At 40.1% G+C, this 23,597-nt stretch overlaps 1 protein-coding gene across 1 annotated transcript; it reads right to left on the reverse strand.

The window, feature by feature from the left end:
- Positions 1 to 290: 290 nt before the first annotated feature.
- LOC135111934 (zinc finger protein 347-like) lies at positions 291 to 4,449 on the reverse strand. The gene is made up of 2 exons (XM_064025612.1): positions 3,773 to 4,449; positions 291 to 420 (listed from the first exon to the last, which is right to left on the reverse strand). Exons 1-2 carry the CDS (start codon positions 4,447 to 4,449, stop codon positions 291 to 293), a joined length of 807 nt encoding a protein of 268 aa, XP_063881682.1.
- Between the last annotated feature and the right edge of the window lie 19,148 nt (positions 4,450 to 23,597).

The raw sequence follows: 23,597 nt of genomic DNA on the forward strand, positions 1-23,597 counted from the left end.
GTGTGTCAGGGTGTGTGTGGTGAGGTAAGACTTAGTGATAAATTTCTTTCCACACTCATCACACTCATAATTTCTAACACCACTGTGTGTCAGGGTGTGGTACTTAAGGCCTTGTCTGGATACAAAAGTTTTGTCACACTGCTGGCACTCAAACTTGCTCTCTCCTCTGTGGACAAAGCTGCCTGCCTCCAGGTGATTCTTGCCACCACACCTGCGCCTCCCCACACCTGAGGTAGACTGCTGCTGCTGCTGCTGCTGTTGCCACTGGCCACTCATGCTGCTGCCCGGCCTCACAACCTCCCCCACAGCACCACTCTCGCCAGCACACGCCGCAGCCAAATCTGCAGGGACCCTCGCGGAAGTCGGACACAAGATTGGTTGGCAGTGAGCAGGGCGTGCAGCCTGGGCTCTGCCTGGCACCTGGAACAACAGTGACAGTCAGCACACACTGGGCCAAGCGCTGCCTAACACACTGCCCCCGCCTGCAACACACACACACACACACACACACACACACCCTGCTTCCTGCCCCTCCCATGCAACAACAGGCCAGGTCTGCACTCCCTCCATCACTACCACCGGTCCCCTGACCACCTTCCCTGACAAATTAAGTGCCACCCCAATGGGACAGTGGCCCCGTTAGGTTAGGTCAGGTTTGGTCTGTTAACACCCAAGAGTGCCGTGGCGGGAGACCAGCACAACGCTCCGTCACCAGTGACTGCAGTGCATCACTGTGAACAGCGACAGGTAATAATAATAATAATAATAATGATAATAAACAGTTTATTCTTTAGGCAGTCAACAAACTGAAAATGTACATTGGGGGTGGGGAAATACTTGACATTAATCCTAAAGGTAAGTCTAATCTAGGAGGGAAATACTATTGAGTGATGGCTCGCACCATGGTGGGAATCGCACTGAGTCTGTACCGGTCCGTACGCGGCGCCTTTAGGGGCGTTATCTTGTTGTGGTGTCTGGTGGCACGGGTCGGGCGAGGTGCGTCAGGCGGCAGCATGTTTCTGAGACGTGGATGATGCAGAAGTCCCCTTCCAAACTTCTCCAGAGCCTCACGGTACCTGGTGGATAGTCTGGACAGGCTCAGGGTGTTCAGGGCTTCTTCATAGGTGGTGTATGCAGGGCCAAGGATGACCCTGCACGCCCTTTTCTGCACACTCTCCAACTGTAGCTGTTGAGTGTGTGTGAGGGAGGAGGACCACACTGGGGGGGCGTACATGAGTTTGGGGAGGATGAAGGTAAGATACACCCCCCTTAACTCATCTGTCGGCGTCCCCAGCGACCTGAGTCTGCGCAGCATGTACAGCCTGTAGGTAGCTGATCTTATGGTGCTTCCGACATGCTGCTTCCAGGTCAGCTGTTCCTCCACCATGACTCTGAGGAGCTTGGCACATCGGACCACCTGGAGGTATTGGTGTGTGTGTGTCTGTTTGTGTGTCAGTGAGGATGCAACATTTTGGCACATTTTGTCTTGATCTGACCATCATTTCCTTGCAAATCATCAGTGTCTGAGGGGATTGAAGGAAGAGGGTAAAAAAAAAAAAAAAAAATTGCTACAAAAATTGTTAGCAGATTGAGAACATACCAAAATCTAGCAGGAAAAGTAATGAAATTGTTTCTGCTGTTGTGAGCTGGGTAGTTTTCTTAATACTTACCAATGGAGAGAGAGAGAGAGAGAGAGAGAGAGAGAGAGAGAGAGAGAGAGAGAGAGAGAGAGAGAGAGAGAGAGAGAGAGAGAGTGAGAGAGAGAGAGAGGCAAAGATGGTGCCAGACTTAACATAACCTAACGTGTGAAGGGAGACAAAAAGAAACAAACACAACACTTGAGGCAAGGAGAGAGAGGGGCTGCCTCACTACAATATATTCCTGTAGCTGAGGCCCTGTATACTACACCTGGTGAATACACAAACACTTGAGGCAAGGAGAGAGAGGGGCTGCCTCACTACAATATATTCCTGTAGCTGAGGCCCTGTATACTACACCTGGTGAATACACAAACACTTGAGGCAAGGAGAGAGAGGGGCTGCCTCACTACAATATATTCCTATAGCTGAGGCCCTGTATACTACACCTGGTGAATACACAAACACTTGAGGCAAGGAGAGAGAGGGGCTGCCTCACTACAATATATTCCTGTAGCTGAGGCCCTGTATACTACACCTGGTGAATACACAAACACTTGAGGCAAGGAGAGAGAGGGGCTGCCTCACTACAATATATTCCTGTAGCTGAGGCCCTGTATACTACACCTGGTGAATACACAAACACTTGAGGCAAGGAGAGAGAGGGGCTGCCTCACTACAATATATTCCTGTAGCTGAGGCCCTGTATACTACACCTGGTGAATACACAAACACTTGAGGCAAGGAGAGAGAGGGGCTGCCTCACTACAATATATTCCTGTAGCTGAGGCCCTGTATACTACACCTGGTGAATACACAAACACTTGAGGCAAGGAGAGAGAGGGGCTGCCTCACTACAATATATTCCTGTAGCTGAGGCCCTGTATACTACACCTGGTGAATACACAAACACTTGAGGCAAGGAGAGAGAGGGGCTGCCTCACTACAATATATTCCTGTAGCTGAGGCCCTGTATACTACACCTGGTGAATACACAAACACTTGAGGCAAGGAGAGAGAGGGGCTGCCTCACTACAATATATTCCTGTAGCTGAGGCCCTGTATACTACACCTGGTGAATACACAAACACTTGAGGCAAGGAGAGAGAGGGGCTGCCTCACTACAATATATTCCTGTAGCTGAGGCCCTGTATACTACACCTGGTGAATACACAAACAAAGGTTTACTGCACACACACATTTATTGAAAGTCACACCTGCACTGCCAACAAAACAAATGCTGGGGCCATGACTCCCCCACACCACCACCACCACCACCACCACCACCACACAAAACTGCTGGGGCCATGACTCCCCCACACCACCACCACCACCACCAGCACACAAAACTGCTGGGGCCATGACTCCCCCACACCACCACCACCACCACCACCACCACACAAAACTGCTGGGGCCATGACTCCCCGACACCATGACCACCACCACCACCACCACCATCACACAAAACTGCTGGGGCCATGACTCCCCCACACCACCACCACCACCACCACACAAAACTGCTGGGGCCATGACTCCCTCACAGCACACACAGGCACGGCTACCACCACCACCACCACCACCACAGGTACAGGTGTGGCCCCATGTGTCCACACACCACCACCTCAGAAGTGGATATTCACGTGCTGGGCAATCTCACCCTTTGTCTTGAAACACTTGCCACAAACATCACACTCGAACTCCCTCACCCCAGTGTGTCATCACACTCATAATTTCTAACACCACTGTGTGTCAGGGTGTGTGTGGTGAGATTAGACTTGTGGGTAAATTTCTTCCCACACTCATCACACTCATAATTTTTAACACCACTGTGTGTCAGGGTGTGTGTGTTGAGGGAAGACTTTTGGGTAAATTTCTTCCCACATTCACCACACTCATAATTTCTAACACCACTGTGTGTCAGGGTATGTGTGGTGACGGAAGACTTGTGGGTAAATTTCTTCCCACACTCACCACACTCATAATTTTTAACACCACTGTGTGTCAGGGTGTGTGTGGTGAGGTAAGACTTGTGGGTAAATTTCTTCCCACACTCATCACACTTATAATTTTTAACACCACTGTGTGTCAGGGTGTGTGTGTTGAGGGAAGACTTGTGGGTAAATTTCTTCCCACACTCATCACACTTATAATTTTTAACACCACTGTGTGTCAGGGTGTGTGTGTTGAGGGAAGACTTTCGGGTAAATTTCTTGCCACACTCATCACACTCACAATTTCTAACACCACTGTGTGTCAGGGTGTGTCTGGTGAGGTGACACTTTGTGGTAAATTTCTTGCTACACTCATCACACTCATAATTTCTAACACCACTGTGTGTCAGGGTGTGTCTGGTGAGGTGAGACTTTGTGGTAAATTTCTTGTGACACTCACCACACTCATAATTTCTAACACCACGGTGTGTCAGGGTGTGGTAGTCAAGGCCTTGTCTGGATAAAAAAGTTTTGTCACACTGCTGGCACTCAAACTTGCTCTCTCCTCTGTGGACAGAGCTGCCTGCCTCCAGGTGATTCTTGCCACCACATCTGTGCCTCCCCACACCTGAGGCTGGTTGCTGCTGCTGTTGCCGCTGTTGCCGCCGCTGCTGGCCGCTCATGCTGCTGCCCGGCCTCACGACCTCCACCGCAGCACCCCTCCTGCCAGCACACGCCGTGTCCAGTCCTGCAGGGACCCTCAGGGAGGCCAGACAGCCGTCAGTGCCAGGCAGGGAGGCGGCCTGGATGCTTGCCTGGTCTGTGGAGCAGGGAAGAGTGGCGGCCATTACAAACTGTACCCACGTCTCAGAAAGAGCCATTTCTGCAAGCACTGACCAACGTGATGCCGTCTTTGTCACTTGTGGGACGGGTCAAGTCACAAACCCTTCAGTAATTGTCAACTACACACACACACACACACACACACACACACACACACACACACAGACATACTCACAATAGGGGCAAGAATGGTACAGCCTCAGGGGTGAACCAGGGACATCTAAGCACAGTGCAGCACAGCGATGCACAGGTTTCCTCTCTCTCTCACAGCAAGTGCCTGGAAGAGTGCATCACCTTGGGTCACAGCCCAAAGTTGGGTCACTCACCCAAACTTCACTGAGTCGTCAAGAACACGAACACATTTTTTCTCCGGTATACTTGTTCAAAATGTTATCACAGTATTAATGCTGTGCACAGAATACTTACTGTTCAAAATGTTATCACAGTATTAACGCTGTGTACAGAATACTTACTGTTCAAAATGTTATCAGAGTATTAATGCTGTGTACAGAATACTTACTGTTCAAAATGTTATCACAGTATTAATGCTGTGTACAGAATACTTACTGTTCAAAATGTAATCAGAATATTAATGCTGTGTACAGAATACTTACTGTTCAAAATGTTATCAGAGTATTAATGCTGTGTACAGAATACTTACTGTTCAAAATGTTATCACAGTATTAATGCTGTGTACAGAATACTTACTGTTCAAAATGTTATCAAAGTATTAATGCTGTGTACAGAATACCTAACTCATTAACATCTAAGGCTAACCAAATCATGCACACAGACAATTTAACTGAGGTGGAGAGAGAGAGAGAGAGAGAGAGAGAGAGAGAGAGAGAGAGAGAGAGAGAGAGAGAGAGAGAGAGAGAGAGAGAGAGTCACATTTATCCCCGACCTTTCAACATAATTTGAATTTAAATCGAGTGTTTGTGGGAACTGTCATTCCAACAGCAAGGTTAGTGGTGATGGGAATGAATTAAATTAGAGGGTAACAATCCACCGCAACAAGTGGATCCAGCAACGAGGATCCGGGTGGAGCAGATTCACCACTCCGGAGAAAAGCGACATCATTCCGCTCAACCTCCACCTTACAGGCCTAACCAAACTAGCTAACTTAACCTAATTAAAATAGCTAACCTAACCTAACCAAACCTAACTTAACCTAACCTAACCAAGACTAACTTAACCTAACCAAACTAACTTAACCAAACCTAACTTAACTTAACCTAAATAACCTAACCTGACTAAAGTAAGCCAAATATAACCTAACCAAACTAATTTAACCTAACAAAACTACCTAACCTAACCAAACGTAACTTAACCAAACCTAACCACACAAACTAAACTAACTTAACCTAACCTAACTAAAGTCACCTAACCTAACTGGCAAGGCAGAGAAATGAATAAGAAGTGGTCACCTTGTTTCTCTTCACAAAATGTGGCGGTGCGCTGGAAATAATGGCAGCAACAGACAGACTTCTTCCTCGCACTAACTCAAATATTTCAAATTGAGCGCTTCTCCCTCCTCAGGATGAAGTAAAGCGCAGTCATTGGCTAAATTAATCCCTCATGTTTTAATTGGCCAGCAGCTGCATTCTCAAACAAAGGAACCAATCACCGTGAACAATTTCACGCTTGCCAACAGATGTGACATACACACACACGAACGAACACCCCCTCCCTCACCAGGGTAGACCAGTGTCCTTCTCTGATAAGAAGGGTAAGGAAAGCCACGTTAATACTGGGGAAACAGTAAAATACCGTAAGGTTTGGCGCACCTGCAGATCCGCGCTGCCCTTACATTCATCTGAAATAACCTCTACCTGTCTATTCATATGTCAAGAAAGGGTAGCCATCCAGGTGAGTCAAGCAGGTGAGTGAGTCCAAACATCTCCCGTCTTTTCCTCTTTCCGCAACTTCCTCCCTCCGTGGGGAAATAAGAAAAGTTTGTTGTCCCGTCCCCCCGCCCTCCCCTAGAGTACTTATCAGCCAGCCTTCTGCCAGTGACCCTTTATGTGTCAGATGTAAACTTGAACACGGCTAGTGAAGGTTAGGCTGAGGCAGGAGCAGATATTCTACACATTAACCAAAATCCAAACATACCAGATCCCTGAAGTTCTCCCTAAACACACCGTTCCCTCCCCTTCTGTTTCTTGTGATGGTAACAGCGTCCATTCTTGCCATTTTAAGGCGATTTTTGGCCAGACACACTCACCTGAACTTCTTTTCCCTCACTTCTACTAGTAAGTAAATGTGAATTTTGGTGTTTTTTGGTCAATGTTTACACGTGCTACTTGAAACCTTCCTTCGGGACGCCATGAGATTCTGTTAGGCTCGTACAGTTCAGCGTTGCCAGATTGTTTTGGCCATATTATCGTACTACACAGGTTGAAATTATTGTACTTCTGGTAAAATTATCGTACATATGTAATTATCCCAAATATTATGCAAAACTGCCACTCTACAAATACAGCAGAATTTACGTTATATATATATATATATATATATATATATATATATATATATATATATATATATATATATATATATAGAGAGAGAGAGAGAGAGAGAGAGAGAGAGAGAGAGAGAGAGAGAGAGAGAGAGAGAGAGAGAGAGAGAGAGAGAGAGAGAGAGAGAGAGAGAGAGAGAGAGAGAGAGAGAGAGAGAGAGAGAGAGAGAGAGGTGTGTGTGATGAAAAAACAGGTAACAGTAATTCCATGATGCAACATGTCAAATATTTCATCAAAACTCACTTTGGTCTGCTTCAGTTTTCCGCGACCACAGCCACACTCACACACTACCCCCACGCCTGCTCACAACACACTAGGGCGTAGCAGTGTTGCCAATCTCTACAGACGTCTACGCCCCACACACGTACTGAAATTACCCTACATTTGCCTTCATTACCCTACGATTGATGATGAAAAAAAACAAATTGTCATAATACTGGCAGGTATTTATTTATATGATGACCGTATGGTATATAACAATTATGACAAAAGTAATTTCATGACCAATTTTGACTCATACCAGAAACAGAAGAAACCACTTTCACATTTCCTTAAGGTTATAGAAATCAACACATAAAAATGATTCAATGACTGTTTTTAACCCATACCAGACACCAAAGAAACTACTTATTCCTTTTCTTAACAAAACAAAAGGGTTTTATTGAGATCTACATATCTTTGAATGCATACATCGATGCATTATGTAGATTGTAGTGTTCAGCACTAATTGGCTTATTTCTGCAATCTTCATTCTTTGCTACCATGCTTGATTTTGTTACTAGAATAGCATTCAGTAGTTCTGGCCCCATTTTATTTCTTTTCTTCGTTTTAGTGTCAGTGAGTATTGAAAAAATTCTTTCAGTCTCAGCATTAGAGTGAGGTAAGATTAGAATCAACTTAGCCAAACATACCAAATATTTAAACTGATTCCTCATTTACATCCTTCACACCAGACAAGAAAACCCAAAACTCAGCATCTGTTTTCTTCTTCAGCTCTGTTATTTCTTCTTCATTAAAATAAAATGGTAATTTTCTCCATTCTTCATCAACATCATTATTTTGATCTAATAAATGACTATATTTCTGTATGAGGAGACTAAGAGAGGGAAGCCTACGTCTACTTTGCAAATCTAGTGCTACTGATGGTTGAACAAATTCTACTTCATGAAAGAAAGGGTCATCTAGTGGCAACCTTTTTTTTTTTATCTCCTCTAGAGCTGACTTATAAAAAGACAAACATCTGGTTCTGAAATCAGTTACATGATCAACTTTAAGGTTTTCTTGTTTGAGTATATCTTCACACTTTATTCCTAGGAAGACTTCAGATACTGGGAGGAGATAATCCAAATTCAGAGGCTCCCGGGCATTACATATCTCCCGGCCATTACATAACTATGGGAATAGACAATAAAAAAAAGTATATTTTCTTAGTATAATTCCTATTCATTTACATAATATACCTTTTTCTGCAAAATACCTACCACGCATATCAAAAAGTTCTAATTACCCTACGTTTTGCTCAGATTCTGTAAAATTCCCCTACCGCCCTACAGACCAGATTTGAGGCTAAATTACCCTACGCGTAGGGTAATTACCCTACGGTTGGCAACACTGGTCCAGGATCCGAGCAGCTTCTCTACTCTCGACCAGCATCAGGACGGATGACCAGCGGGCGGCCAGCGTCACCATTCAGCACCATGATGCATTTCGTCATCATCGCTTTGAGCACCGCCGTCGGGGCCTGTGGGTCCGAAAACACAGTGTGGTGTCGGCGCGGCTGAGACTCTGCTACCGACCCCTGTGGCAGGTTGCGGGCTTGGCAGACGAGCTTCATTATACCTCCTGTCCCTGTGCCACTCTCCTGACTCCAGTAACCTGCAACACTACTGCCTGTACTGTCCTGCTGTGGGAGACCTGCTCCCACGTGGACAGCCTCTCCTTGACGTATGCCAATGCCTGCTGCAGGAAGACCACCTACCTGCTCGTCATGACCCGCCACCCACAGTTTGGCGGCTGTTAGCTCACCATAATTTTTTGCCTGCTAACTGCCCCCTTATGTATTTATGTTCTATGATGCCTTTTGAAGTTGAAATATCACAAGTTCTATCTTGTATTATCTACTTTCAAAGCCAGCTTCACTCTATTGTTAATTCGGTGCTATATTGTTTATTCGGTGCTATGCTTGTTATCTACAGGGAAAAAAATATCTTCACCGTACTTTGGCTTATTATCTACAAGGAAAAGTATCTACACCGTACAAATATTTATTCTGGAATGATATATAGCATAGAGAGAAAATGTAATTATTTTTTTCTTGTCTTCATATTGTAGCGATGAGCAGCACGTACAGTACATGGGCTAAACATGCTACATAGACGTCAGGAGCTTGTTTTGTCATCATCCGCCACCACAAGTAGTCTCGGTGACTGAAATGTTCTTTGATCGATGCCTCACATTATTTTCAATATACGAATCTTCGCATCAAGCCAGGATCTTTCAGTTCCTTGAGTACGACCTCCGATGTTAGAATCGCCGTAATATTGATGATGATTTACGGAAAAATGATGAAATTTGAGTTGGTTTAAATTAGAGTAAGCTGGCGAGTCATTGGAATGGATTACTGAGCCTTCAGCGACTTCTCTCTGAATGACTGGGTGAAGTGTCTCACATTCTCTTCTTGGAACTTCGACGCTACAACAGACATTCCACTCCTGCGTCAGACTCTAACCAGACATTTTCTCTCCAAACCAGAACAAGTGTTTTCCTTGTTCTTGATGAGTACAACCTTTCTTGTTGTAGATCACAATATAAAGTGTACATTGCATACAAAAGGTTCATAACACACAGATCGCAATATTAAGTGTAGATCACATACCAAAGATGATTCATGACAGGTAGTTAACAAGCCGAAGTAGCACCGTTAATTCATGACAGGTAGTTAACAAGCCAAACCAGCACCGTTAATTCATGACAGGTAGTTAACAAGCCAAACCAGCACCGTTAATTCATGACAGGTAGTTAACAAGCCAAACCAACACCGTTAATTCATGACAGGTAGTTAACAAGCCGAAGTAGCACCGTTAATTCATGACAGGTAGTTAACAAGCCAAACCAGCACCGTTAATTCATGACAGGTAGTTAACAAGCCAAACCAGCACCGTTAATTAATTTATGTCTGTTGTCACTCCCTCTGATACGCTGCCAGACCATAATCTGCTTGCCTTCATCATGTCATTATCTGAATTATCAATTTATACTGTCAAGAGTAGTTTTGTATGGTGTTTTCTGTAGACTGGCGCAATAAATTAGCAAACTCTCTCTCTCTCTCTCTCTCTCTCTCTCTCTCTCTCTCTCTCTCTCTCTCTCTCTCTCTCTCTCTCTCTCTCTCTCTCTGTACAAGATAATGAAGCCACGCACACATTACTCGTCTGTAGTGGCAGATAATTGGGTATTGTTGGGTCGTTCATGCAAACTATCATGATGGCAGTTGTACCCCGCCTGGCTGTGATGCGGTGCTTGTTGGGTGGTTAACGCTGTGACGGAGGGGCGCGTGGCCGTGGGTGTGAAGGCAAGTGCTGGGGAAAGAATGCTTCATCTGTGTCTACCAAGCCTGCACGCTGCCTGTCCAGGGGGTGGGAGGAAGGCAAGGAGGGAGGGAGGGGCAGGCTGGTGACTGAAGCAGAGAGGCGGGGTGGGTGCTGCGAGTCTGGCGAGGCAGAGAGAACCATCTTGTCACTCATGAACCTCGTAACACCTGAGCTCATAAGTATTGACGAGTGTAATTGCTTATAAACCTTCAAATACCTGTGGTAACTAATATGGCAGATGTAATTAATTAAAAAAAAAATGTGTATTCCGAGTATTTTTAATGTTTAATGTTATGTACCAAAACGCCCAAAAAATCACAGGGAGAAACGAAACTACATTTCCAGAAAAGTTTCTTTTAAGTGATTTAAAAATTTTTTTTTTAGGGCCCAAAACGCTAAAATACATAGAAAGAACCCTATATTGAGACACAAAAGAATATTACAAGAAACGTGTATTCTTGAGCTTAACAACCTCAATAACACAAAATACACGTTTCTTGTAATATCGTTTAATTTCTGAAATATGGTACTTTCCATACATCTTTTTTGTACGTAACAAGCTCAAAACACTGAAAATTCCCCTTTATCAGCAATGTTTTGTTTCTGTGTCAGCGGTGTTCAGCAGGCTTTTTAGCCTTTTGGTATGTAAGCTCAAAACACAAAACACTCGAAAAGCACATTTTTCGTAATGTTCTTTCATATCCCAATATAGGCTGCTTTCTATGCATTTTAGCGTTTTGAGGCCTAAAACATTAAAAAAAAGGAAAAAAAAACAATTCTAAAATTCATGAATAGCACTTGATATGGAAAAAAAAAAAATCCCAAAAAACGTCTGCAAAATATGGTTTATAGAGAAACAAAATAACTTTACCAAAAACGTGTATTTTTTTTTGTTTTTAAACTAGTTACGTAAAAAAATAACACCAAAATGTAAAGTACACCACATCGGAAGAACATTAGGCGAGACGTGTATTTTGATTTTTTTTTCTTTTGAGCTTCTTAGAGAACAAAACGCTTGAACGCATAAATAGCACTCTATTTGGAGAAACAGAACATTATAAGAAATGTGCATTTTGAGTGTTTTTCGCATTGTTAGAAAACAAAACGCCAAAATACATGTAAAGCGCCCTCTATGGTGAAATAAACCTTCTCAGGAAACGTATCTTATCAGTGTTTTTGTATGTGTTAGACAACAAAACGCTTAAAAACCATGGAAAGCGCTCGATATGGAAAAAACAAAACATCATTACCAAAACTGTTCCTTTTCAGTGTTTTAAGGCACTTACCTACGAAAAAGCTTAAATTATGGAAAATCCCCTTGATCGTGACACAGACTAACATTACCAAAATCAAACATTTTGATTGTTTTTGAGCTTGTTACATTGTCAAAATGCATGTGTAGTATACTATAAAGGTAAACAAAAGCACTCCAAATACACGAGAAACGTGTATTTGGAGTGTTTTTGAGCTTCTTAGGTAACAAAACGCAAAAGCGCGTTGAATTGAACTCTATATAGAGAAACAGAAAAACATCATCAAAAACTTGTATTTTGAGTGTTTTTTACATTGTTAGGTACCTAAACGATAAAATGCAAGTGAATCACCCTATATAGAAAAACAAAGTGAAATTACCAGAAGCGTGTCTTTTTATTTATTTATTTGTTTTGCGTTTTAGGGACCAAAAACGCTAAAATGCATGGAAAACACCCTATTTTCAATACAAAACAGCTTGGTTTGCCAAAAAAATTTTTTTGTGTGTTTTTGAGCTTCTTACCTACCAAATCGCTAAAATTCCTGCAAAACACCCATTATGGAGAAACTGAATAATATTACCAAAAATGTGTATTATGAGTGTTTTATTTTTAGCTTATTAGGTACAGAAACGGCAAAATGCATGAAATGTTCCCTATATGGTGAAACAACAAGATTATGAATGTTATTGAAGTCCTTATGTGAGAAAACGATCAACAGCACTCTATTATGTAGAAAAAGAACACCATCAAAAAAAACGTGTTATGAGTGTTAGTCATATCATTATGTACGGAAACGCTTAAATTCATGCAAAATATCCTATATTTAAGAACGGAAAGACATTACGAGAAAATTGTGTTATGAATGGTTTTCATCTTCTTAATGTTCAAAACTCAAAAACTCTTTATTATTATTATTATTATTAAACATAACGGAGAAGGCAGAGTGGGACGAGCGCAAGCGCTATAAGTTGCCAGATGACAACCCCCACCCACCTTGACCGTAGAAAGAAGAAAGGAAAAGCAATTAGCACAATAGTAGGATGAAATCAGAGCAGGAGGAGAAAATAGGTTAAACAATTATAAAGAACGCCTCAACGAACTGAAAATTATTAAAACTCACAAAAAAAATCAACAAAAAAAATCAACAATTCTGACTTATTTAATATATGTCAGACAACACGAGTAAATGTAGTATAACTACTTAAAACTTGATGGTATAAAATCACAGGTATAGTTACATAATTTATCACCGGTATAGCTGCAAAAGCAACCAGAGTTTAATTGACTAGACTCTTCAAGATTTTGTTCGAAGCAGACTTGAATTTTTGCACATCACTCGCAGTGCATGTGCCCTCGTCAAGCATGTTCCAAAGTCTTACAGCACAAGGAACAAAGCTTCGCTGAAACTGACTGGTGTGACACCTAACCTGCTGTAAGCAGCGCGCATGTGAATTTGACGCAAGTCGAGTGTTTCTGGTGGGCACAAATGCATTTGGGATGGAGGCATTCAGCGGGTGAAGCTGGTTGGCATGGATCTTATATAGCATGCAGACACTGCTGACATTGCGTCGGTGACCAAGATCCCAAGCTGCTTCGCCACCACAGAGGAACCTAGCGGAGGAGACAACTCTGTCAATGAGACGGAGGTGGGACACAGCTGCGGAAGACCACACAGGAGCACAATACTCCAGCAGTGGAAGAATAAAACACCGGAAGCAGCTGGCAGAGATAGACTGGTCACCAAAAATCCGGTAAGCCTTCCTCACAACGCCAAGCTTTTGCGAGGCAGAACTGACAAGACGCCTGATGTGCCGTTCAAAAGACAGTTTTGAGTCGAATCTGACACCCAAAATATCAAGCTCATCATATACTGTCAGAGGCGCGCCATCAACAAGCAGAGGGCCGTGAAGGGGATTTAGCGTGCGAGAGCGTGAAATACACAAGCGTTTTGATTTTGATGCATTCAGTTTCATGTTCCAGGTGCGACACCAGTCAGATATACGTCTGAGATCCTCATTCAGGGATGTACTAACATCAAGACGTGAATTCGGTGACTCAATAGTAGCAACAAGTGTCACATCATCTGCATATCCGTAAATAGGATTGCTAGTGATTTGTAGTAGATCGGAAGTGTAGACATTGAACAGCAGAGGTCCCAGTACGCTACCCTGGGGAACACCTGAGTGGACGCTGTACCAGTCACTGTAGCAACTATCAACGCACACACGGTGGGTGCGGTGGGTCAAAAATTGAGTCAAGATGGACAGTACCGGGCCACGGACACCAAAAGATTGCAGCTTCCTGAGAAGACCGGCATGGTTGACTCGGTCAAAAGCTGCAGAGAAATCAAGTTGGACTACCCTGGCTTCATGCCCACAGTCAAGAGCTTGCTGAATCTTATGAGAGATAGTGAGTAGCGCATCCGTAGTCCCTAGGTTCTTCCGATAAGCAAACTGATTAGCTGGTATCAAATGAGAGTGTTCAAGGTAACGAGAGAGACGACCAGAAATAACATGTTCAAAGATCTTAGAAAGTAACGGCGTGATAGAGATTGGTCTATAGTTGCTGGCATCAGATGATGGAGAGCCTTTAGGGATCGCTGTGATGTTCGCATTTCTCCAGCACATGGGGAAACTACCGGTCAGGATTAGGCGTCTGAAGACTGCACTCAGTTTGGGAGCAAGAACTGCAGCTGTTTCCTTCAGAAACATAGGAAACATCCCAAGCGGATCCGTGCCGCCATGGGAGTCGAGTGCTAAAAGTAGTCTCATGACTTCCTTAGACCTAAAAGCCAGTTTTGTCAAGACTGGCATGGCGGGAGGCAACTCGCTGGTGGGGGCTAGAGCTCGACAGAGCTTGGAGTCAAAGTGTTTCATCAGCAGATCAGCTTTGCCTTTTGGACTTGTGATCAGCTGTCCAGTATCAGAAAGCAGAGCAGGGAGAGATGGTCGCAAACCAAAGACAACTGACTTCAGCGTGGACCACCACTTGTGCGGGTCAGATGCAGTGGATAGTTTTTCTTTCGCAGAGGTAAAATATTCGCTCTCAGCAGTCCTGTAGACTGCCGCACAGGAAGCTCTGGCAACAGTGTACGCATCCCAAGTTTCACGTGTCCTTAAGTGTGACCACCTGCGATAAGCCGCTTGCTTAGTGTCTCTAGCAGTACGACAATCAATGTTGAACCAGGCCTTGTCGTTGGAGCGCAAACAAACTTTCTTTACAGGAACCATCCGAGAGATAATACGCTTCAGTTCCTCATTCAATGCTGAGACAGGATCAGGGTTGTTCAAGACCGGTCCTAGACGAATACGAGAAACGTCTTCTCTGACAGAGCTCCAATTAACGCGCCCCTTCAAGAAGACCTCTTTGGTGACTGTGTATGCAGGAATATTTTGTCTCAAGTTAAGTTGAATACTAATCGCAGAGTGATCTGATGTGCCAAGAGGTGCCATAGTGGTTACCTTGACTGTCTCTGGTACGTCGGTAAAGACAAGATCAAGCCGATTGCCAGCCAGATGTGTTGGACCCACAACTAACTGAGAACATCCAGAGACATTCGCAAAATCAAGAGCAGCACGACCATGGGAGTCAGTTGGAGAAACTGATTCAAGCCATTCACGGTGATGGGCATTATAATCACCAGCAAAAACAAAGGCTGCCTTTCGGTCCTCATCTTGAATCATTGCCATTGCCATTAACAAGCAGTCAAAGATAGTATCGTCACTGTCAGGGTTTCGGTAAGAGCCAAGGATGTAAAAATTCTGGAGCTGCGCACATACACGAATGACGACAGTTTCATGACAGGTACACTCGTATTTCGTTTTCCGATGAGCTGAGAAGCCTTCGCGAATGTGAACCGACATGCCACGTCTCCTTTTAGCTACACTGCGACGAATGAAAAGCGGCTTGCTGAACCCGGGAATCATGAGTTCGGAGTCATGTCGGTAGTCAGAAACGAGAGTCTCTGCGCAGATGATCACGTCATGACATTGGCTGACAACAGAAACGTCCTTAAGGTTGGCAAAGAGACCTCTGATGTTGGAGTACAAGACCCTACATGTATGACGACGTGATCTAACAGGGCCTGGATTTAATTCAACATCTCCACAGCGGAGCAGCAAAAGATGTGAATAGGGGTCAAGAGATAAGAAAACGAACATGGTCAATGAGAACGCCAGGGTCAATAAAATCAGTAAGGCGGTCAGAGGATGAATAAAATAAAAACCCATAAAACTGAAAGTTGAAATAGCGGAACTACGAGGTCGAGCCTGGAGGTGCCGCCACACCAGGTAAGGCAATTATGTTCTGGAACCGCAAGTTCGCCATAATCAAGCGGACCCCGACAGTAGGGATGGTAAATAAAACTGCTGCCACCATACAATAGCACAATTTAATAACATTATATATGGAGAAACAGATCAACATTACAAATAACGTATATTTTGAGTCTTTTTTGTATTGTTAGGTATCAAATATTTTAAAACACATGCAATTCACCGTATATGGGTAAAAGAAATTACATTTCCAGATACATATTTTTGGAGTGTTTATGAGCGTTTTATACACCAAAATGCTAAAAAGCATAACCTTATATACGAATACCAAAGAACATTACGAAAAACGTGTCTTTTGAGTGTTTTGAGCTTCTTACATAACAAAATTGTAAAACGCAGACAAAACTCCCTTAATAGAGAAAGAAAAGCATTTAAAAAAACCTGTATTTTTAATGTTTTGAGCATGTTTCGTAAAAAAAAAAAACGACGCAATTAATTAAAAATACCCTATACCGGGTAACGAAAGAAATTACTTGAAATGGGTATTATGAATGTTTCTTATGTACCGAAACGCTGAAAAGCATGGAGAACACTCTATATGGAAAAAAAAAAAGAGAGAGAAAAAAAAAACAATCAGAAATGTGTATTTTAAGAGTTTTCACATTCTTAGATACCAAAACGCACCCTCTATGCACCATTTTATGGAGAATTGAAGCTTCTTTTCCAGAAACATATCTTTTGAGTGTCTTTTGGTTCGTGGTAGTTTCGAAAGCTCTAAAAGGCATGGAAAATACCCTATAAGGGGGGAAGAAAAAATATATCACCAAAAACGTGTGTTTCGATTTTTTTTTTTACCCATTTACGGCCCGAAACGCTAAAAAGCATGCAAAACGCCCTTTATAGAGAAACAAAGTAACTTTACTAAAAGCGTGTATTTTCAGTGTTTATGGGCTACTTATGTTCTAGATCCCCAAAAGAACATCACGAGAGACGTGTATTTTGAGTGTTTCATAGCTTCTTAGGCACCAAAACGCTATAACCTATAAATAGTACTCAGTGGAGAAACAGAACATTAAAAAAAAAAAAATCTGTTTTTGATTGATTTTTAAATGGTTAGATAAGAAAACGCCAAAATGCATTCATTGGTGTGAATTCATTGGTGGTGAAATGAAACAACATTAAAGGAAACGTATCTTATAATTATTTTCGTGCGTTTTAGACAACAAAAAATCGAAAAAGCAAGGAAAGCATGCTATTCTGGAAAACAAAATTTTATCAAAAAACGTTCGCTAAAAATTATGCAAAACCCTCTTAATTGAGACACAGTGTAACGCTACCAAAAACAAGTATTTTGAGTGTTTATGAGCTTGTTACCTACTTAAACGTTAAAATGCATACAAAGTATCCTATATGGGAAAAGGAAAGAACATTACGAGAAACGTGTATAAGGAGTATTTTTGAGCTTCTTAGGTTCCAAAACGCGAGAATGCGTTGAATAACACTCTATGTGGAGAATCAGAACAGCATTATAAAAAAATAATCGTGTATCTGGAATGTTTTTTTTTTTTTACATAGGTTCTAAATTGCCAAAAATACATATATAAGGAAACGAAGCGACATTACCAGAAACATGTATTTTAATTATTTTCTTTAGAGTTTTAGGCACCAAAACAATAAAAAATGCTTGGAAAGTACCGTGGTTTGGACTACAAAACACCAAAAAGGTGTTCTGAGCTTCTTACGTACGAAAACGCTAAAATACACAAAACACTCATTATGGAGAAACATAATCATATTACCAAAAATGTGTATTATGAGTAATTTTGAGGTTGTTAGGTAGAGAAACGGCAAAATGCATGCAATATACCCTATATTGTGAAACATAACAATATTACCACACACATGTATTAAAGCAAAAACGCTCAATAGCACTCTATATGTAGAACAATATTAGTAAAAACGTCTGTTATGAGTGTTATTCATATTGTTATGTACAAAAACACGTAAATTCATGCAAAATATCCTATATTTATTAATGAAAAGACAATACGAGAAAAGTGTGTTATGAGTGTTTTTCCAGCTTCTTAGTGTCGAGAAACAGAACATTACCAAAAAGTGTATTTTGAGTGTTGTTTCCTTTATCATGTACCAAACGTCAAAATACATGTAGAGCTTCCTATAAGGGGAAATTAAACATTTCCAGAAACATCTCTTTAGAGTGTTTATCAGCATGTTATGCAGCAAAACGCTAAAACGCATGGAAATCACACTGTTTGGGATTACCAAGTAACATTACAAAACACGTATCCTTTGAGTGTTTTCAGATTCTTACTTACCAAAAAGCTAAAACGCATCCAAAATAAACTTTATGGAGAAAGAAAAGCAGTACCAAAAACAAGTATTCTGAGTATTTTTTTAGCTTGTTACGTATAAAAACGACAAAATACATGGAAAGAACCCTATTTGAGGTGATGAAAAAAACATTACTTGAAATAAGACTTATGAATGCTTTGGATCGTCTTAGGTACTAAAAAAGGCTAAAACAAATGAATAGCCCTCTATCTCTTAAAGAGAACACCATTATCAAATGTTTTTTTTCACATTTTAAATACCAATACGCCAAAATGCATGCAAAGCACCTCAATTATGAATTGAAATTTAATTTACATAAACATGTCATTTGAGTGTCCCTGGAAGGCACGAGAACACAAAAAAAGCATGGGAACAACGTGTCTTTTGAGTTTTTAGCAGCTTACGTAACGAAACGCTAAAACACTTGCAAAACACCTTTTATAGAGAAGCAATAAGAACTTTAACAAAATCGAGCATTTTTCAGTGTTTTATTCACCTTGTTACGTACAAAACCGCAAATATGTATTTAAAGTATATTACATCAGAAAAATAAAAACATTACAAGAGACGTTTATTTTTAGTGTTTTGAACTTCTTAGGTAACAAATCGCTGAAACGCATGAATAGCACTCTATATGGGGAAACAGAACAACAATACAAAAAATGTGTATTTTTTTTTTCACATTATATGACAAAACACTAAAATGCATACAAAGCAAACTCCGGTGAAATGAAGCGACATTACAGGAAACGTATATTATTAGTGTTTTTGTACATGTTAGACAACAAAACGCTAAAAAGTATCGAAAGCACACGATATGGGAAAACAAAATTACATTACCAAAAACGTTCCTTTTGAATGTTTTTAGGCTACTTAATTAACGAAACCCCTTTATTGAGACACAGAGTAACATTATCAAAAACAAGTATTTTGAGTGTGTTTCACCTTGTTACGTACATAAACTATAAAATGCATGCAAAGTACTCTACATCAGGAGACTAAAGAACATTATGAGAGACGTGTATTTTTAGTGTTTTTCAGCTTCTTAGGTACCAAAACGATGAAACACATGAATAAAACACTCGATATTGAGAAAAAGAATAACAATACAAAAAATGAAACGAGAAAAAATGGGAAAACGAAAGAACATAAAAAAAAGTGTTTTAGAAGTGTTTTTTGAGTTTCTTACGTTCGAGAAAGCTAAAAATCATTGAATAGCACTCCATATGGAGAAACAACCAAAAAACGTGTATTTTTTGAGTGTTTTTTACACTAAGTACCAAAACGCCAAAATCCATGGAATATGCCCTATATGGGAAAAAGAAACGACATTAATAGAAACGCATCTCTTGAGTATTTTGTGCATTTTAGACAACAAAATTCTAAAAAGCTTGTAAAAAGCAAAAATTTGAATTTTTTAAACTACATATATACCAAAATGCTAAAACGCAGGCAAAACACCCTATATGGAAACACAGAGAAACATTATCAAAAACAAGCATTTTCAGTGTTTTTGTGCTTGTTACGTAAATAAACGCCAAAATGTATGGCAAAAGAACCTATATGGGGAGACAAAAAGTCATTACAACACAAAAAAGACTTAGAACACGTAGAGTTTTAAGAATATTTTTGAGCTTATCAAGTACCAAAACACTAAAACGCATGAATAGCTCTGTATATAAACAAACAGAACAACAGAACAACAAAAAAACGTGTATTTTTGTGTGTATTTCACAGTTAGGTACCAAAAAGTCAAAATGTATGTAAACCACCTTATATGGGGAAAGGAAACGATATTGTAAGAAACGTGTTTGTTGAGTGATTATGGAAATGTTAGGCACCAAATCGCTAGAAAGCATAGAAAGTACCCTATATGGAAACAATACATCATTACCAAATACTTCTCTTGTCGGTATTTTTTAACTACTTACGTAGCAAAAACTCTGAAACGTAAGCAAAAACACCCTTAATGAAGAAACAATATAACTTTACCAAAAACGTGAATTTTAAACATTTTTGAGTTTGTTACGTAAAAAAACTCTCAAATGCATGGAAACTATTCTCTATGGGGAAAGAAAACATTGTTAAAAGAAACGTGTATTATGAGAGTTATTAAGCTTCTTAGGCACCAAAACGTTAAAAGGCATAAGTAGCTCTCATTCTTATGTACCATAACACTAAAATGCATGCAAAGCCACCAATATGAGGGAAACGAAACGACATTAACAGAAATGTGTGTTTTGAGAATTTTCAGCGTGTTATGCACGATAAACGTTAAAAAAGCATAGATATCATTCTGTATAGAAAAATAAAACATTAACAAAACTGTCTTTTGAGTGTTTTTGAGCCACTTATGTACCAAATCGCTAAAACGCATGCAAAACTCTTTTTATAGAGAAACAGAATAAAAAAACAAATCCCAAAACAAGTATTTTGAGTGTTTTTCACTTTGTTAGGTACCAAAACGCCGAAAATCATACAAAACAGCTTATATTGGGAAAGAAAACGAGATTCCCAGACACATTACTTTTGAGTGTCTATGACCGCGCTAGAAACCAAAATACTAAAAAACTTGGAAAACGCCCTATAAGTAAAACCAAAACAACTCTTTTTAGTGCTTTTGAGCTACTTACCAAAACAACAAAACGTATGTAAAATACCCTTCATGGAAAAAAGAGTATATTTCTATTAAAAACGTGTATTTGGAGCTTGTTACGTAGAAAAAATGCAAAAAATGCGTTGAAAGTAGTCTATATGGGAAATGAAGATATTACGAAAAACTTGTGTTAAGAGAGTTTTTGAGCTCCTCAGGTACCAAAACGCTAAAAGGCATGAATAGCATTCTATATTGAGAAACAAAAACACTACAAAAAAGGTACATTTTTAATGTATTTCACACTGTTAGGTACTAAAATGGCAAAATGCATAGAAAGCATCCTATATGGAGAAAGAAAAGGATATTTCCAGAAAAGTGTCTTTCGAGTGTTACGTAGGAAAATGCCAAAACACATGTATCTCTGTATGGATAACATCCTAAATATCAAATGCAATTATTTTGAATGTTTTTGAGCATGTTATAAAAAGGCCAAAATGCTTCAAACTACTTCACATGTAGAAACGAAAAAAAAAAAAAATAATAATAATAATAATACGAGAATTATCTATTATGAGTGTTTTTGAGCTTATTAATTACCAAAACAATAAAATGTATTAATACCACTGTATATGGAAAAATAGAAAAACATTAACAGTGTATTTTACGTGTATTTCACATTGTTAGTGTCGTGTGAGTGTTTTTGAGCTACTTGCGTACTAAAACGCTAAAACGCATACAAAACACCTTTTATATAGAAACAGAATAACGTTATCAAAAATATGTGTTTTAAGTTTTTTAGAGCTTGTTAGGTAGAGAAATGCCAAAACGCATGCAAAGTACCCAGTATGGGGAAACAAAATAATGTTGAAAGAAACGTGTATAAGCAATGGTTTGAGCTTCTTGGGTACCAAAACGCTAAAACGCATAAATAGCACTCATTATGGAGAAACTGTTGAACTTTTGAGTGCATTCCACTTTGGTACTACCAAAACGCCAAACTGAATGTAAAACACCGTATATTGGGAAAAGAAACAAAATTTCCAGAAACGTGTCTTTTTAGTATTTATGAGCGCGTATATAGAGTAACACTCTATATGGAAAAAAGAAAAACAATAAAAATGTGTATTTTGAGAGTTTTTCACATTCCTAGGTACCAAAACGAGCCATCTATGCACCCTCTATGGTGAATTGAAACCATTTCCAGAAACATATCTTTTGAGTGTCTTCTGGAGTATATTAGGCACGAAACCTCTAAAAGGCATAACAAACACCCAGTATAGGAAAGAAAGAAAAAATAAGTGTGTCTTTTAAGTATTTATTAGCCACTTACGTACTAAAACGCTAAAACGAGTGCAAAACATCATTTAGAGAGAAACACAATAACTTTATAAAAACGTGTATTTTCAGTGTTTATGAGAATGTTACGTACAAAACTGCCAAAATATATTAAACGTATACCAAATAGGGAAACAAAAGAACATTACGAGAGACGTGTACTTTGAGTGTTTTTGAGCTTCTTAGGCACCGAAAAGCTAAAACGTATAAATAGCACTAATAAGAGAAAAAAAACATTACAAAAAAAAATATCTATTTTTGAGTGATTTTCATATAGTTAGATAAGAAAACGCCAAAATGCTTGCATAGTACCCTCTCTGGTGAAATGAAATAACATCAGAGGAAACGTATAATTATTTTTGTGCATGTTAGACATTAAAATGCGAAAAAGCATGGAAAGCACGCTATACTGGAAAACAAAACTGTATAAAACGTTCCTTTTCAGTGTTTTCGTGATACCAAAACGCTAAAACTCATGCAAAAGCTGTTAATTGAGACACAAAGTAACTTTACCAAAAACAAGTATTTTGAGTGTTTATGAGCGTAAAAATGCAAAGTACCTTATATGTGAAAAGTAAAGAATATTACGAGGAACGTGTACAAGGAGCTTTTGAGCTTCTTAGGTACCAAAACGCGAAAATGCGCTAAATAACACTCTATGTGGAGAATCAGAACAATATTACCAAAAACGTGTGTTGAATTTTTTTTTTTTTTTCGTATTGTTAGGTGCAAAGCAACCAAAATGCATGCAAAGCACCGGAAATGACACTCCCAGATACATGTCTTTGGAGTGCTTATAAGCATGTTATGCACCAAAACGCTAAAATACATGAAAATTACCCTGTATGGCAATATCAAACATTATAAAAAACGTATATATTGAGACTTCCAGTATCTTACATGCCAAAACGGTAAAACACATGGAAAACTCTTTTTGAGGAGAAAGAACATTATAAAAAATAGAGTACTTTTAAATTTGTTACTTATAAAAACGAGAATATATATGGAAAAAATGGGTTACCAAAAGAACATAAATAGAAACGGATATTATAAATGCTTTTGATTGTCTTACGTACCAAATAGCTATGATTCAGCTCGGCGTTTTGGTACTACCAAAGTAAAATACACTCAAAATACACATTCTTGGTAAAGTTGTACTCTTTCTCCGTAATGAGTCTTAGCGTTTTAGCGTTTTAGCGTTTTCGTACCCAAGAAGCTCAAAACCATTGCTAATACACATTTCAGGTAATGTTATCTCGTTTCCACTTAC

This window comes from Scylla paramamosain, chromosome 23, assembly GCF_035594125.1.
Source record: "Scylla paramamosain isolate STU-SP2022 chromosome 23, ASM3559412v1, whole genome shotgun sequence".
NCBI classification, from domain to species: domain Eukaryota; kingdom Metazoa; phylum Arthropoda; class Malacostraca; order Decapoda; family Portunidae; genus Scylla; species Scylla paramamosain.

What these genes read in the sequence shown, in the direction of transcription:
- LOC135111934 (XM_064025612.1), bottom strand. Translation starts at nt 4,449, where the DNA reads ATGGCTCTTTCTGAGACGTGGGTACAGTTTGTAATGGCCGCCACTCTT. An exon ending in AAAAATTATAAGTGTGATGA is followed by an intron (nt 421 to 3,772) that starts GTGTGGGAAGAA and finishes CTGTTGTTCCAG; the next exon opens with GTGCCAGGCAGAGCCCAGGC.